General features: G+C 36.2%; 6 protein-coding genes across 6 annotated transcripts; 4 read left to right on the plus strand and 2 right to left on the minus strand.

Annotated features, from left to right (window-relative positions):
• Nucleotides 1-2: 2 nt before the first annotated feature.
• Nucleotides 3-979, plus strand: PHYBLDRAFT_128705 (hypothetical protein). The gene is made up of 4 exons (XM_018429233.1): nt 3-403; nt 447-521; nt 602-726; nt 836-979. Exons 1-4 carry the CDS (start codon nt 273-275, stop codon nt 931-933), a joined length of 429 nt encoding a protein of 142 aa, XP_018284080.1. The 5' UTR covers nt 3-272; the 3' UTR covers nt 934-979.
• Nucleotides 980-2,991: 2,012 nt separating this feature from the next.
• PHYBLDRAFT_69884 (hypothetical protein) lies at nt 2,992-3,838 on the plus strand (the record flags this gene model as incomplete). Its single annotated transcript, XM_018442179.1, has 3 exons — nt 2,992-3,187; nt 3,258-3,322; nt 3,392-3,838. The coding sequence occupies 3 exons, from the start codon at nt 2,992-2,994 to the stop codon at nt 3,836-3,838; spliced, it is 708 nt and encodes a 235-aa protein (XP_018284081.1).
• A 136-nt stretch (nt 3,839-3,974) lies between these two features.
• Nucleotides 3,975-4,786, minus strand: PHYBLDRAFT_189402 (hypothetical protein; the record flags this gene model as incomplete). Its single annotated transcript, XM_018439656.1, has 4 exons — nt 3,975-4,110; nt 4,186-4,362; nt 4,439-4,536; nt 4,609-4,786. The coding sequence occupies 4 exons, from the start codon at nt 4,784-4,786 to the stop codon at nt 4,030-4,032; spliced, it is 534 nt and encodes a 177-aa protein (XP_018284082.1). The 3' UTR covers nt 3,975-4,029.
• A 181-nt stretch (nt 4,787-4,967) lies between these two features.
• Nucleotides 4,968-5,752, plus strand: PHYBLDRAFT_189403 (hypothetical protein). The gene is made up of 4 exons (XM_018439657.1): nt 4,968-5,135; nt 5,211-5,276; nt 5,343-5,442; nt 5,605-5,752. The coding sequence occupies exons 1-4, from the start codon at nt 5,049-5,051 to the stop codon at nt 5,664-5,666; spliced, it is 315 nt and encodes a 104-aa protein (XP_018284083.1). The 5' UTR covers nt 4,968-5,048; the 3' UTR covers nt 5,667-5,752.
• A 1,389-nt stretch (nt 5,753-7,141) lies between these two features.
• Nucleotides 7,142-7,981, plus strand: PHYBLDRAFT_100399 (hypothetical protein; the record flags this gene model as incomplete). The annotated part of the gene is made up of 2 exons (XM_018427583.1): nt 7,142-7,315; nt 7,403-7,981. Coding segments are annotated over 2 exons (753 nt in total), but the record flags the coding sequence as incomplete, so codon positions are not given.
• Nucleotides 7,982-9,651: 1,670 nt separating this feature from the next.
• On the minus strand, nt 9,652-13,631 carry PHYBLDRAFT_69889 (hypothetical protein; the record flags this gene model as incomplete). The annotated part of the gene is made up of 7 exons (XM_018442180.1): nt 9,652-9,858; nt 9,939-10,531; nt 10,615-11,973; nt 12,451-12,625; nt 12,984-13,106; nt 13,319-13,341; nt 13,610-13,631. The coding sequence occupies 7 exons, from the start codon at nt 13,629-13,631 to the stop codon at nt 9,652-9,654; spliced, it is 2,502 nt and encodes an 833-aa protein (XP_018284085.1).
• Between the last annotated feature and the right edge of the window lie 393 nt (nt 13,632-14,024).

Genomic DNA, 14,024 nt, shown 5'->3' on the forward strand with positions numbered 1-14,024 from the left:
AAGGTCAAATTAATAGCTCTCAAGAAGACAGTCGTAGACGGGAGAGGGCCCAAGAGCTTTTAGAACGCCAGGCTCAACGTCAAAGGCAGAGACTAGAACAGCTATCTAGTCGGCTGCAAGAGCAACAAGTACACATACCCACCGAGCAACAACCGTTTCAACAAGTTCAACAAGTTCAACAAGTTCAACAAGTTCAACAAGCAAACCATAGCCAGCCAATTCAACATGTGCATCGTCAGCATAATATTGATAGACGCTCCCAGGCTTCAATTATGCCGTTCAAGCCAGTATACCAATTAACTTGTAGATACTGCACGAGCCATATTTGCGCAAGGAGCATGAAAGCAATTCTCTTGGCAGATACTCGTATTGAACTTTTCAGCACTGATACTCCTGGACAAGGGTAATAACTTGGGATAATCACATACACGCCTAATTTTGTTTAGTATACAGCTTTTAGAAAAGGATTATCTTACTCGTACATGCCATTGTCGCATTCGTGATGTAGCATGCCTTGGATGGTAAGTCAATTGTATCCAATCCGAGATCTATATTTACTTTCTATGTACATTTTTATTTTTATTTTTTTATTTCTTTTTAGCGGAAATGTGGTAGGGTACCATGTTGTGTCTCCATGTAGTCCGTGTCTAAGATCATGCAACAATGGTCATTTTTGGATGTTCCATTCAGACGCTTGCAAACCAGTAGAGCGAAAAGATAATTCAGGTAATGATATTAAAAATAATAATGGTGGTGTATATATGATATCGCATACCACACATAACGCAGGATTATTAATTAAAGTTTCTGCTTTTATATATATATAAAACTACAGGTATAGCGACTCTACTGTGGAGTAGCTTACCTCGGCCTGACAGAGATTTTTGTTTCTTACTTGGGGGTACCATTCCTTACTCCAAATTGTGCCGATAGAGTCGAATAATAAGAATAATACTATTATTATTATTATTATTGTTATTATTATTGTTATTATCCAGTAAGGATACGAAAGTATCGGGACGGTTGGAAATCTGATAAGTTGGTCTTTGTACATCCCGTATTTGTTTTCAATTTCAATACTTGTTCCAAAAATTTGTTTTCAGAGGGAAGAAATTATAGTGAAAAAGAAGAGGAAAATATATATAGTAAATGCTTATACTTTTAATTATCATACTATCAGTAGTATTCTTGGCACATTTTTAAATCAATTTACTCTTTGCTTTCATTATTCAAAACTCAAAACTCAAAAGTGAAAGATTAAAAGTAGACCAAATATAGTATGTTTTCTGGAAAGCTAAAGACGTGTGGAATTTATATGTTTAAACAGATCAGTCGAATGCATTTAGTTTGGACCTTGAATTGAATATTGCATACTCAACCAAAGTTACAATAGCTAAAAATAAAAACCAACTGTCATTATATCAAATCATTACAATTGAGTGATGGTTAAATAGCTACAATATATATATATATATAAGCTACTTTGAAGCACTTGTTTATACTGAATACCTTGAAGATCAATTGGATCCAAAATACAAGCTATTAAAGAAAATCCCCAACTGTATTTTTTTAAGAAAAAGAAGAAGTTTGGCTAAAAGCAAGATATCCATGTTCTTTATTTTGCTTATGACATTTATTAACGAGCCAATTGTATTAATCATACGAATTGACACTTTGTATTATAGCTGAAATTATACTTCAGGGCCTTCTTCTAAATACATCCCTAAGATTATATTTATAAGAACCAGCATGTACAAAATTGGAATAAACCATTATATTCAATTATAAACATATTATAAGCCAATCAACTCTTTATCCTAACCCCAGAATATATCATATAACTATCTTTAATAGATATGCATATTGTATTGAGTAATCTGTAACAAATCTTTGTTAGTGAATACACACACACATATATCTAAAAATGACAATCAAATATCTTTTTTTAAAAAGATGTACTTCATTTAGAGGAGCATACACTGAAGATATTAGTAGCCGTGCAGGATCTCGGTCTAAAATTAGACACTTTATATATTACATGAAACGATTGTCAGAAATAATTGGAGCCATGATAATAATTTTTTTAAAAGAATATATTAGACTAAGCAAACTCCTTTTTGTAGATGCATACCGAAACAACAACAAAAAATATTGAGAGAAAAAGGAATTACTGCTTCAAGACCTATATTGTACCAAGGTTTATTGTAGCGATAAATGCAACAGGCAAATTACGCTTTTCTTAAGTCTACTACTGTCGACTGACGGAAAACCTTTCCCTTTTTTTTGTAGTCTATCAAAAGAAGGATTGCTCTCGATCTACAAATTTTTTCTGGTCTTTTGCAGATTTTACACAAGTTGAAAAGAAGGAACCATAAGTTCAAAGTAAGTCATCTAGTCTACTGCAAGCATCTTTTCGTGAAGCAGTAATTGATCCAAGCTCTGGTGCCCTATTTAATATCTAAAAAAGGGTACTTTTTATTTAGACTGTTTAACTAAACGAATCATCAAAAGCATGTCCACACCACCAAAAAACATCGTAAGGTAGCAGTTTGATGGGAGCAACAACTGAATATATGACGATTTATCAAATGTACTAACTATCTTTAAATCATGAAACTTGATATCAATAGTTAAAACAAAAAAATTACATATGTTATATAAAAGGTTATTAATCCAATAACTAACATAGGTTCCATGATTAACAGTCTAATTCTTTAGGTACTCACGGCAAACAGCTCAAATATATGCAAATATATATATATACATATATACACATATTTTTTTAAAAAAAAACCCTAATTTTAGAGTAAAAATTCTATATAAAAAAAGTATATCCTTTTTTGGTTCTTTTGGACATCTAAATTAACTCAGAAAAAGCCTGTTGGCTGTGACCTCTTTTCCTCTGTCAGCTGCCTATAGCAAAAAAGTGGAACCCCTCTTTTGCTAATCACCTTTATAAAAAAAAATATTTCTATAAAAATTACCAACATCATGGCCGATTCAACATCATCAGGACCTATTATTACCTACTGCGTTGAGTACGCAGAAACCCAACTATCTGTCTGTAAATCATGCAATCGAGTCATTCCAGCAAAATCGTTGCGTGTAGGAGAGCTTTTCCGCAAGAACAAGAAAGAAAAAAAGAAGCAAGCCAAATACTCTTGGTGGCATTTCAAATGCTGGACAGGTAACAAAAAAAAAATACATGAAAAAAAATTGGACTGGTCGAGATCTCACACGTGTATATAATATTGTAGTTCCCAAGGTTTTGACTGTTCTCCCTATTGAACAGTTTAGAGGTTATCCTGCATTGGGAAAGAAGGTAATATTATGCAGTACCTTTAATTATTATTTTTCGATTTTTGTTTATTGACGTTTACTTGGATTATAGGATCAAGAGCGTGTTGAGCGCGTAATTAAGCACGGCGAGGGCGCATCGTGGAAGAGTGTTAATGAAAAGGTCGTCAAGGAAGGCGAAGAGGAAGAAGAAGAGGAAGAAAAGCCAAAGAAGAAGCAAAAGATCTCCAAGGAGGCCGATGAGGATGTTGATTTGACAGATATTTTGACTGGTGTACAGGCCAATAACAAATCAGCGGATAGTAAGGCAAAGAAGACAAAGAACGCAGAAAAGGCAGGAAAGACAGAAAAGGCAGTAAAGGGAACAAAGACCGAGAAGCCGGCTACCAAGAAAAAGGCCAAGGCTGAAGCTCCCAAGGTTGAGGAAGAGCCTAAGCAGGTATTGCTCCCCAAGGAGGATCAGCTTGAATTGGAGAACATTGCCAACGAAATTCAGGCTTCTTTCAAGGCCGATCAGAAGGCTAAAAGATCAAGAGCATAAGACATTTATATATACATAAATATTGTCCATGTTTTTGCATTAGATCTACTTTTTTTTATACAACACATACATACAAACACATCAAATTCATTTCTCTCTCTCTCTTTCACACAAAATTATTACCATTATTATCATTACTATTACTATCATTACTATTATTATTATTATTTATTCTAAGAATTTGTACAAGTTTATTTGTGGCGAACAGTGAGCCAGCCATCTTCATCAGGTTGTTCAGGCTCTTTTGGTGCCCTTGGCTCCATGTCTTGATCCTATACGTTATAAACCGTTCTCTTTCATCAGTATATTGCACATATGCCTTGTACCAATAAATCTATATAATTTACCTCATCCTCTTCATCTTCATCGTCATCTTCATCCACGTCAGAATCCTCTTCTCCTTGCTTCACAAAACTTGAGGCAGATGCCTGGTTCTGGGACTGGAATTTCTCTCTGAGCTTAACCACCTCAGTAAAGTTACCAGTGATACATTGGTTGAAGATCAAAACAAGATGTTTGGCGATCTAGGGATTATTCTTGCATAAGTACACCAGTGTTTTCTGATCTGTCAATAAATTTATTATGTATGTATGCACATACCAGGTACGCAGAATCATCCTCTAACAACGTTTGGAACTCGTCTGACATGATTTGAATCAAGATATCTTCAATTTCATCCACCTCAACCTTTTTCCCGTCTAAATTTTTTGGTTAAATATCGACTTTACCAAAAAAGAAAATCGAAAAATAAGGTCAATGTCCAGACTTACTTTTGTCAAAGTAATCGACCATCAGTTGAATCATCCAATCTCTTTTCTCGGCAGATTCAACACCTCCCCAATCCTGTTCAACTGCCAATTTGAGAGCGGTCCATGACTTGAAGATGTATGTAACTCCCTCCACAAAAGCAAGTTTGTTGGGATGTTGCTGCTGTTGCTGTGCTGCCATGTTGGGATCGATCAAAATGAGGGGGTATTAGGCTTTTTTTTATTTTATTTTAGATTCCCGACTAAAGAACCAAAGAAGTGGAGAAAAAAAAAGACCGTGCTGTGACAGCTCTTCATGTCATCAATCATCTTCGGTGCTCAATCCAGGCGCGTTAGATATAATCGGTACGCGCTGACAGTTTCTCTATTTTCTTAGTTCACGCGTCGTATATACATATATAGACACACACACACACATATATATATACACTTGATCGATCGAAATGGAAAAGCCAACACCCCGCATTAATTCTGGCCTCAGACAAAAGTACATTGATAAAACTGTTCGCTTAACAGGAAAGGTGGTGTCGGTAAGATCTATTTGATTGCATTATGTGTGTTTGAAAATTACAGAACTGCGCAATTAAACTTAAGTTGGAATTTAGTTTACTGGAGAAAGTGCACTTGTTGAATCATCAGACGGTGGACAGATTATTATAAAGACCAACAGGGTTTGTGGATGAGCTTTAGACCTCAAAGGTCCCTTTTTTTTTTAATAAGTGGATTATTTAAAATAGGATACTACATGGGGAACTTCATATGTTGAGCTTATTGGTAGAGTTGAAAAGGACTTTACATTTACTGAATTCAGTTCAATTAATTTGGGAGAGAATATTGGTAAGTACAAGGAACAAAAGAAATATGTATATATATATATATAAGATCTCTATGTTTCTATATTTCATTTCGTTTTTTTCTTTATATTATGGCTATGAATATTGTATAAATATTATAATTTGTGTCTGGACTATATCTAATAAAACGAGTTACTTGTTATAGACCTTAAGCTTGTTGACAAGGTGGTTGAATATGGTCAAAAATACCCAGATCTCTTTGAGTAATTGACGTATTTCCCTGTGAATAACCACCATTATCATGTCTATATAAACACAAACATCTATATATATTATATTATAGTCTTTTTAAGAAACAATATTACTATTATCCTTCTTATTTTTTTTTATTTTTTTTTTATTTTTCAACGGAGAGAATATATATCCACAAAATGAAGGTCATAGTCTAAAAGAGGTATCAAAAGTAGAGGCGAGTGCTCTCTCGTGGATCATTTTATTTGGCAGGAGCCAACTTGCTTATTTTACCCTAGACCCCCCCCCCCCCTTTTTTTTTTTCTTTCTTATGTCTATCTTTAAGCATAAAGTTTATCCATCTTATTATCCACTCTACATCTTTCTTTCTTTCTATTAAAAAAATATAGCTACCAATACATTGACATATATACTTGTATATATTAATATATTAATAAATCAATAAATTGATAAATATACGTATACAAAATCACACATACACACACATAATTCTATAATATATTTTGTACGAAATAATATTAATATACAACCTCTTCCAACAAAAAAATAATATACTTCTCTACATCTTTATTCAAATAATGGAATCGGCTGAATTATCGCAAGTATTATTTAAAATCAATAAACATGCACAATGAATGCTTAAACAAGATCTCTATAGTCTCAACCCTCATTTGCAGGTACAACCGGCCATCACCCTTTCTCCTCCTGAATCAAAAGAAATCAAATCTCTAGCAAGAAAAAAGAAGAGCTTCAGAGACCTCTTCAGTCAAGCCAACGACCAACAGAATCCAAACGCCCCGCCAGATCTAGTATCTGTCATTGGAAAACGTCTCACAAGCTTCTCAATGCGTAGTATTTCTTCTGGATCAACATCCTCTGTATTATCTGACCAAACTGAGGTATCAGAATCCCCCACAGTAGCTACGGCTGCTGTAATGGCCTCCATTGTGGCAGCTTTGGCAGTTGGACAGCAACCACAGCCACAACCACAACCACAACCACAATTGCAGCAAAAGAAGCCTATTCCCACCGACATTATCTCTTTGCATCCTGATTCAGCCTACTCCATTCAACCATCTGCACAAGATCCATCGTCTCTACCGAGTACTCCTACATCACCTTTGACTCCCGTCTCTCCCGCGTCTTCAGCTGAAACAGAAAACGATTATGACATTCCCAGCGAATCAAGAAGAGCTCTCTCACAAAACCAGCGAAATCATATTCAGGAACAACAGCCAGAAACTTCCAAGCGGAGTCGCAGTGTATGGGCATTTGAAAAAGAAAAGTCCAATCTTGAACCACAAGCCATCGAAAGTCGCACTCAACCATTGATGCTCCACGAAAAGTATATTGACCACCGAAAAGGCAGAGTGATAGGTTCAGGAGCAACCGCAACAATCCGACTCCTCGAGCTGCCCGATAGACCTGCGTGGATCTCTCCCGAACAGGCCCGCCACAGCAGCAAGTCCAAATCAAAAAAAGGAAAGGTGATTGTTGCCGTCAAGGCGTTTCGAAAGCGGGATCGGGACGAAACAGAAAAATCGTATCACAAACGTATGACAAGCGAGTTTTGTATCAGCAAAGCCCTGCGCCATCCTCACATTGTAGAAATGTTTGATCTCTTGAAAGACCACAAAGGCAGGTGGTGTTCAGTTATGGAATATGTATGTTTTTATAATTTTTTAAGGCTTTTTGTATATATATATGTAAGATATGTTTACTAATCGTATTTAATCGTTTATTGTTCCTAGTGCTCAGGAGGCGATGTTTTTACAGTCATGCAAGATTATGAGCTTAATGACAATGAAATTGACTGTTTATTCAAACAACTTCTCAAAGGCCTCGCTCACATGCACAGCTGTGGGGTTGCGCATCGAGATATCAAACCGGAAAACCTGGTAATGACCTCAGAAGGTGTTCTCAAGATCACCGACTTTGGTGTTGCAGATGTTTTCCAATCGTGCTTTCACAAAACAACCCATCTGTCCCACGGCCACTGTGGATCTGCACCATATTGGCCACCCGAACTATTTGCCCGCGCAGAAAACGACAACCTGGGTTATGATGGTCGTGCATTCGACATCTGGAGTGCAGCTGTTACATGGCATTGCCTACTTTACAGACGTATGCCATTCTTAGAAGCATCTGATACAGACGAGAAGTTTATGGAATATTTGGAACAGCGGTCAACTCAGTCTTGGACTCCTTTGAGCAAATGTACTGATAAGGAGAAGGATTGTATGTATGGTATGTTTGATCCCAACCCTACAACACGGTGGACTGCCCAGAAATGTTTAGACTCTCAATGGGTAGAAAATATTGAAGTTTGTACAGATGGACGTACAGAAAATGGAGGTATTCATCGACATCATGTTGTAAAGACAAACTCACGGCGTTAAAAGTTCAAATAATACATACATATATATAAATAAACACTCATTGTAAAAGACTCTTTAAAGTTAGATCATTATTGTTATAAGCTTTATAATTCGCTTTATTAAGAGTGCCGATGATCAATGCGTACATTATAAAAAATAGGCGAAGAAAAACGTTGTCTACACCTAAAAGAAGTATATCTTATCAAATTAAAGGTTTCATATTAACTGTGCATGCTTTCATTAAAAGAAAGAAGAATAAAATCTTAACAAAGATTGTCATCAATTGTGCTCCAAGGACTAAAGTGGCTGTCATAGTTGCCGTTATAATTACCGTTACTGTTCCTACTACCGCTCTTACTATTACTGATATTTCATCTAACAATGATTTCAATATCATTGTACTATTCAGTCAGAAAAAAAAAACTTAAGTAGAATAATATACAACAGGAGAAAATACTTCTTTGGATCAAGAAATATACCAGAATTAACTTACTCAGCCTGAATACACAATTATATCATCCGTCCACTCATCAATACAGCCGACTAGTCTAACCTTTATCTATCATCAGGCTTGTGTGAGTTTGTTCATTGGAATGCCCTTTCTATATGTATACCAATCACAACCGAATATAGTCCCATCCCCTTCTTTTTTTCCCCCTTCTTTTTTTTTGCTGCCTTTTCTTCTTTAGTGCCAATTGTCATTTGATTATTATTATTATTATTATTTCTTTGATTTACATGAATTTTATTTACTTATTTATTGTTATACTACTTCAAATGCAATGAATCAAATATTGCGAATATAAAGAGGAAAAGGGTGTGAAAATGATAGATTGGTAAAATGGTAAGACGTAGTTGCAACACTTGCTTTGATTTCAGGCAAGATTTTAAAAAAACCAATTGAAAAGAGACGTATGTACAGAATGGGGAGGGTTTAAATAGGAGAGGTAGTAGAAGAACGATTCGAAAGAAAAGAAGAAAAAATAGAAAAAATATACTATCAATGGGTAACTGGGGTAGATTTTGTACGGGTAGCTAGTTTGGTTGAGTAAGATTGAACAATCGTGGCTTTACCTCTCTCTTCGAGTACTCGCTCAATCTTCTTTGATTCATGAGAATCATCTGTACACTCCTCATCCAAATGACGCTTCTTGTCGTCTTTTAATTGAACATGATCGAGCTGGCGTTGAAGCTCTTCCAAGCGGCGCTGCATTATACTCATCTCTTTCTGTTTCTCACGTTCAATCCGTTCCATTTCATCACGAAGAAGAGCCATCTCTCGGTTTCTGGTGTCAAGTGCATAAGACTTTGCTTGCAATTGAGCCTGTAAATTAGTATACATGTCCTACAAAGAATAAGAATAAATAAAATACCAATGAAAAGGTCAGACCCAATAATTTTTAATAAAGCTAAGGTGGTGTAACACGGAATGCTATTCATTTGTGTCCCTTACAGTGGATACGGCAAACAATTCGAATTCCAATAGTTGCATAGCCGAAGGTCTGTTGGCAGGCTTATCATCCATCATCCATAAAATGATTGCAGACTAACAGTTCAGATATTTGGTGTCAATCAACGTCAAACATATACTCGCATATACAATACATTACAATTCTTTTATTTTATTTGTGTGTACTTGCCTCCTTTGGGTGTTTTTCGACAAATCCTTCTGGAAAAATACCTTTCTTTAGATGATCGATCGCATCAGCGCGTTCCATTGCTGTTACAAACGGCTGGCAAAGTTCAAAGAATATTATACCCAATGAGTAAATATCAGACTTTTCGTCGTAAGCTTGAGGAGGATGTGCTAATTGTTCGGGAGAGGCATACTGTACAACATTTAAAGTGAGTCATATTATATATAAATATATATATATTTATATTTATATTTCTTTACTGATAAACTTACTGTACGCGTTCCAACCCCACTTGTACGCATACGATGAAGACGTGGTCGTTTCTTGAAAATCGTTTGAACATCAGATGAGTCTAGACTTGTGCTGAGACCGGCCGGTTCAGCGGATCTACTCAGGTCGTTGTTGATATTGTTGATATTTTTGTTGTTGTTGCTGTTGTGGTTGTGGTTCTCGAGATGACTATAAAATGACTGCGGCATGGAAAGCGAATAGTTCTTCTCATAGCCGTTATCTGAATCATGAATCACGGCCGAAGCTAAACCAAAATCACCGATCTTTGGTACCCAGGCTTCCTCCCACATACATTCTCGCAAACCTGAGACCGAAAGAACGGAATCATACGAAAATCCATGCTCATGAGTGCTGCTGGAGCGTATGTGGTGGCGTCTGTGTTCTCCATAGGTCGGCATACCCAGGAATATATTGCTTGGTTTGAGATCGCGATGGATTAGACCCTGACCATGAATATAAGCTGCGCCTTCTAGAATCTGCGAGAAGATTTCGATGTTGCGTCCACTGTCTGTCTGGTCTCTATTGGTCTCGCTATACTTCTTGTTACGGAATCGAATGTATTCGTGCAGAGTGGCTAATTGAAGCCAAGCAAAATATGTAAAAACACATTTAGTGCCGGTCCAAATAAAAGTAAACATAAATCCAAAGCATGCTTACTTGGACAGAGTTGCATCTGAATAAACAATGTCCAGCCTGCCCCAAAGCTTTCTTCTGATGTAGATTTCTTTCTCTGTCGGGATTCTCTTCTTACGCTTCCTGGTCCTCCTGGCCCTTCTTCTGCTCCTCCACTACCGCTACAAACTTGTCCATATTTACTGAATGGGTTTGGAGACAAATTAGATGGGCCTGGAGAATAGGTTTCTGGAACATATTCTGTTGTCGGTCTGTTGGATAAATTGGCACTATCTTCGCCACGGCGTTCTAATTGATCGACCTCTTGGTAGTCTTGGACAAAATCAATTTGGGACATATCTTCATAGGAGGGTTTTACGGGAGAGAATGTTGGTGTGGAATCATCAAATGTGGGATCCTGCCCATTGAATATGCTTGCTTGAGAGTCCTCGCTATCAGAGGATTCTGAGCCCTGTCTGCTACTAGTATACCCAAATTCATCACATGATCCTTCATCACTCGAAGTGATAGGAGTATCTGCTGGTGTGTATTCTAGCCAGGACGAATAATAACGAACCACGTTATGGTGTTCAAGTCGCGCTAAATTCTTGCTTTCTCGAAAAATTCTCTCGTAGGGATTGATACCATCGTCATCAAGATCCTTCCCCAAGCGGATCTTCTTGACAGCATACTCAATGTCATCAAGTTTATTACGTGCTCTCCATGCGCTTGCGAATCCTCCTTTTCCCAACATGGATACTTCGATGAAATCGTTTCTGTAGCGTGAATTTTGAATGCTTAGATTGAAGAGTAGATCTGAACGATGGGTAGATTTGCTCTCAAGGGACGATGAAATATCTTCTTCTTCTTTTTCTTTTGCTGTTTCTTTGTTGGTTTGGGGTGATTGACCAAACAAGAATGACGGGCTGTTGTTTTCGGATCCATTAGGCTGTCGATTATTATTTAGATCTAGCCAAGGGGTCTGTGTGATCATTCGTTGCTGGTCCTCTAGCCAGTAGTCCTGTTTGCGTACACGTTGGACAACAGTGTAAAACAGATTCTGAAACGATCGATTGTAGGAGGAGCGGGCAGAAGCCACCTCGTCGACAAATTCGGAATCAATGATCCCAAATGAGCTTAATGTTTGGCAAATAAGAAAAAACACTTTGTGATTGGCTTCAGGGGTGTCGCCATAGCTACGACAAAATGACTCAATTAATGAGACCAGAAGCATCTTTGTCTGGTGCCTTTTAGAGTCAATATGTTGAGGCCTTCCATTGGCACGCAAGGCAGTGACAGGATGTGCTGTCGATTGATGACTGTGGTGACGGCGTCTAGAGCGAGATGTCTGACTTTGGTTGGTAACGCATGATGGTTCGATGGGATACGAATAGGCTGAATTTTCTAGAATATTTTTGTATCCACACACATACACACAGAAATTTTAAATAAATTAATAAAATAATAATAGAAAAAAAAGGTTATTTCTTTTTCCTTTGATTGCAATTCTTCTTTAAACACAGTATATTTATATATATTATACACATATTGTGTGTGTGTCGTGTGCCGTGTGCCGTGTGTATGTAGTTTGTGTATATATTATATTGATCAATTTATTCGTTTACAGTTTAAAGACCAGTTTGTACCAATCATCCCTCTCTATGGTGATTCCACTTTAATTCTTTTCTACCCCTTTCATTACCCCATTTTTTTTTGAAAAGAAAAAAAGTATAATAGAGGAGCCATAAAGAGAGATAAGAAATATTATAAAGATATAAAGATATAAAATTAAAAAGAAAACGAAAGGAAAAAGACGAAAAATAAAGAAAAAAGAAGAAGAATGAGAAGCATGAGAAGAGAAGAAAAGAAAAAGAGTAATACCATCTTCATGACCAAATACGACACCAATACTACCACTGTCGGAATATTCTTTCAGGGTGAGTTCCGGGCTGTCTTGAGGTCGAGCCCAAAACTTATTTGGACCTTCAGAAGAGGAATCAGCAGAAGAATCAGCAAAGCAAGTGTCATTGATCGTCTTTGTCAGTGCTTTCATAATCTTGTGAGATTTCGTTTATTGATGTGGGTTCGTTTGTAAAATAAAATAGAAAGGCAAAGAATAAAAAATAATAATAAAAGTCAAGGTAAAGGTAATTAATAAGAAAATAAAAAAATAAAATAAAAATTGGGGGTATACAAGAACAGGTTAGGTTGTTAGCAAGTTCTTCAAGAACAAGAAGCAACTGAAACTTTGAGCATTCAAAAGGAAAACTTATGATTTTAATGGTCACGGGACTTTTTGAAATGAACTCCCGTCTGGGATTTAATATGGGGATTTGACAGGTCCAGTCTTTAAACTTGAGATTGAGACGATTTGGAATTGCTTTTTTAGAAAAAGTAAAAAGTCGTGTTTGTACTTGGTCGGTATAAAAAGGGTCTTCAAGGCAATTGTTGCCCTTCTGTTCACTTTCTGTCTCTTCGACGGGTATAATAGTTTCATTACCAAGGTACCTTCCCCTCAACTTGTGCAAGCAAGAGCACTAAAAATGAACAATAATAACAATTAAAAAAAAAGAGGGGAAGGGGAAAAGGAAAAAAAGAGGCCAATTATTACAATAGCTAAGGACTTGATGTTAAGAGAGCGACATATTTATAATAATATTTAAATAACATTGTAGAACATCATACACACTGTAGCAGTAAATATATTTCTCTCTATTTTTCTCTTTTGAGTTTACGCGTGTTGTCCTACATAGACGCTGGGCTTTGAAAAGACTATAATTTATGTATATGCTGTATTATAAAAATAATGTAAAAATATTATATTATAATGTTATGTTATGTAATTCAAAAGAGAGGCATATTTTTCTATTCATTTCTTTTATTTTTATTTGGTTACCTTTAATTGTCCTTTTATTCTCTTCATTAGCTAATGTCTTTGGACAAGTCTTGTAGTCACAAAAAGTAAAGTCTGATTCGTTTAATTTTCCGTTTCTGAAATAGTTTTGATAGTGAAGCAAGTTTAAAAAAAGAAGCTAATTACAATACTCAAGTGAGCTGACCATTTTATTTTTATTTTGTTACCAAGGAAACCAAAGCGGATTCTTAATCATTAATATATAAATATAAATAGGTGCTTCTTTATGATCCCCTTTTTGTAACAAGACATAATAGCAGAGATGATTCTTTTTGTGTGTATGTGTGTGTGCATGCGAATGATGCTTAATTGTCTAAATAAGAAGCAACCGTTCATTTGTACATTATGCATTTATTCTGTGCAGAAATCTTGACTACACTTATACATATAAAGTAGCCAAGCTATACACACACACACACAGAGAGAGAGAGAGAGAGAGAGAGACAGACTTTCTATTTCTATTTCTATTTCTATTTCTCATTCTTTCTTCTTTGTTTAAATGACACCAGCATACTTTGTGTATCTATTTGTGTATCTTTAT

The sequence above is a fragment of the Phycomyces blakesleeanus genome (assembly GCF_001638985.1).
Source record: "Phycomyces blakesleeanus NRRL 1555(-) unplaced genomic scaffold PHYBLscaffold_39, whole genome shotgun sequence".
Classification (NCBI taxonomy): domain Eukaryota; kingdom Fungi; phylum Mucoromycota; class Mucoromycetes; order Mucorales; family Phycomycetaceae; genus Phycomyces; species Phycomyces blakesleeanus.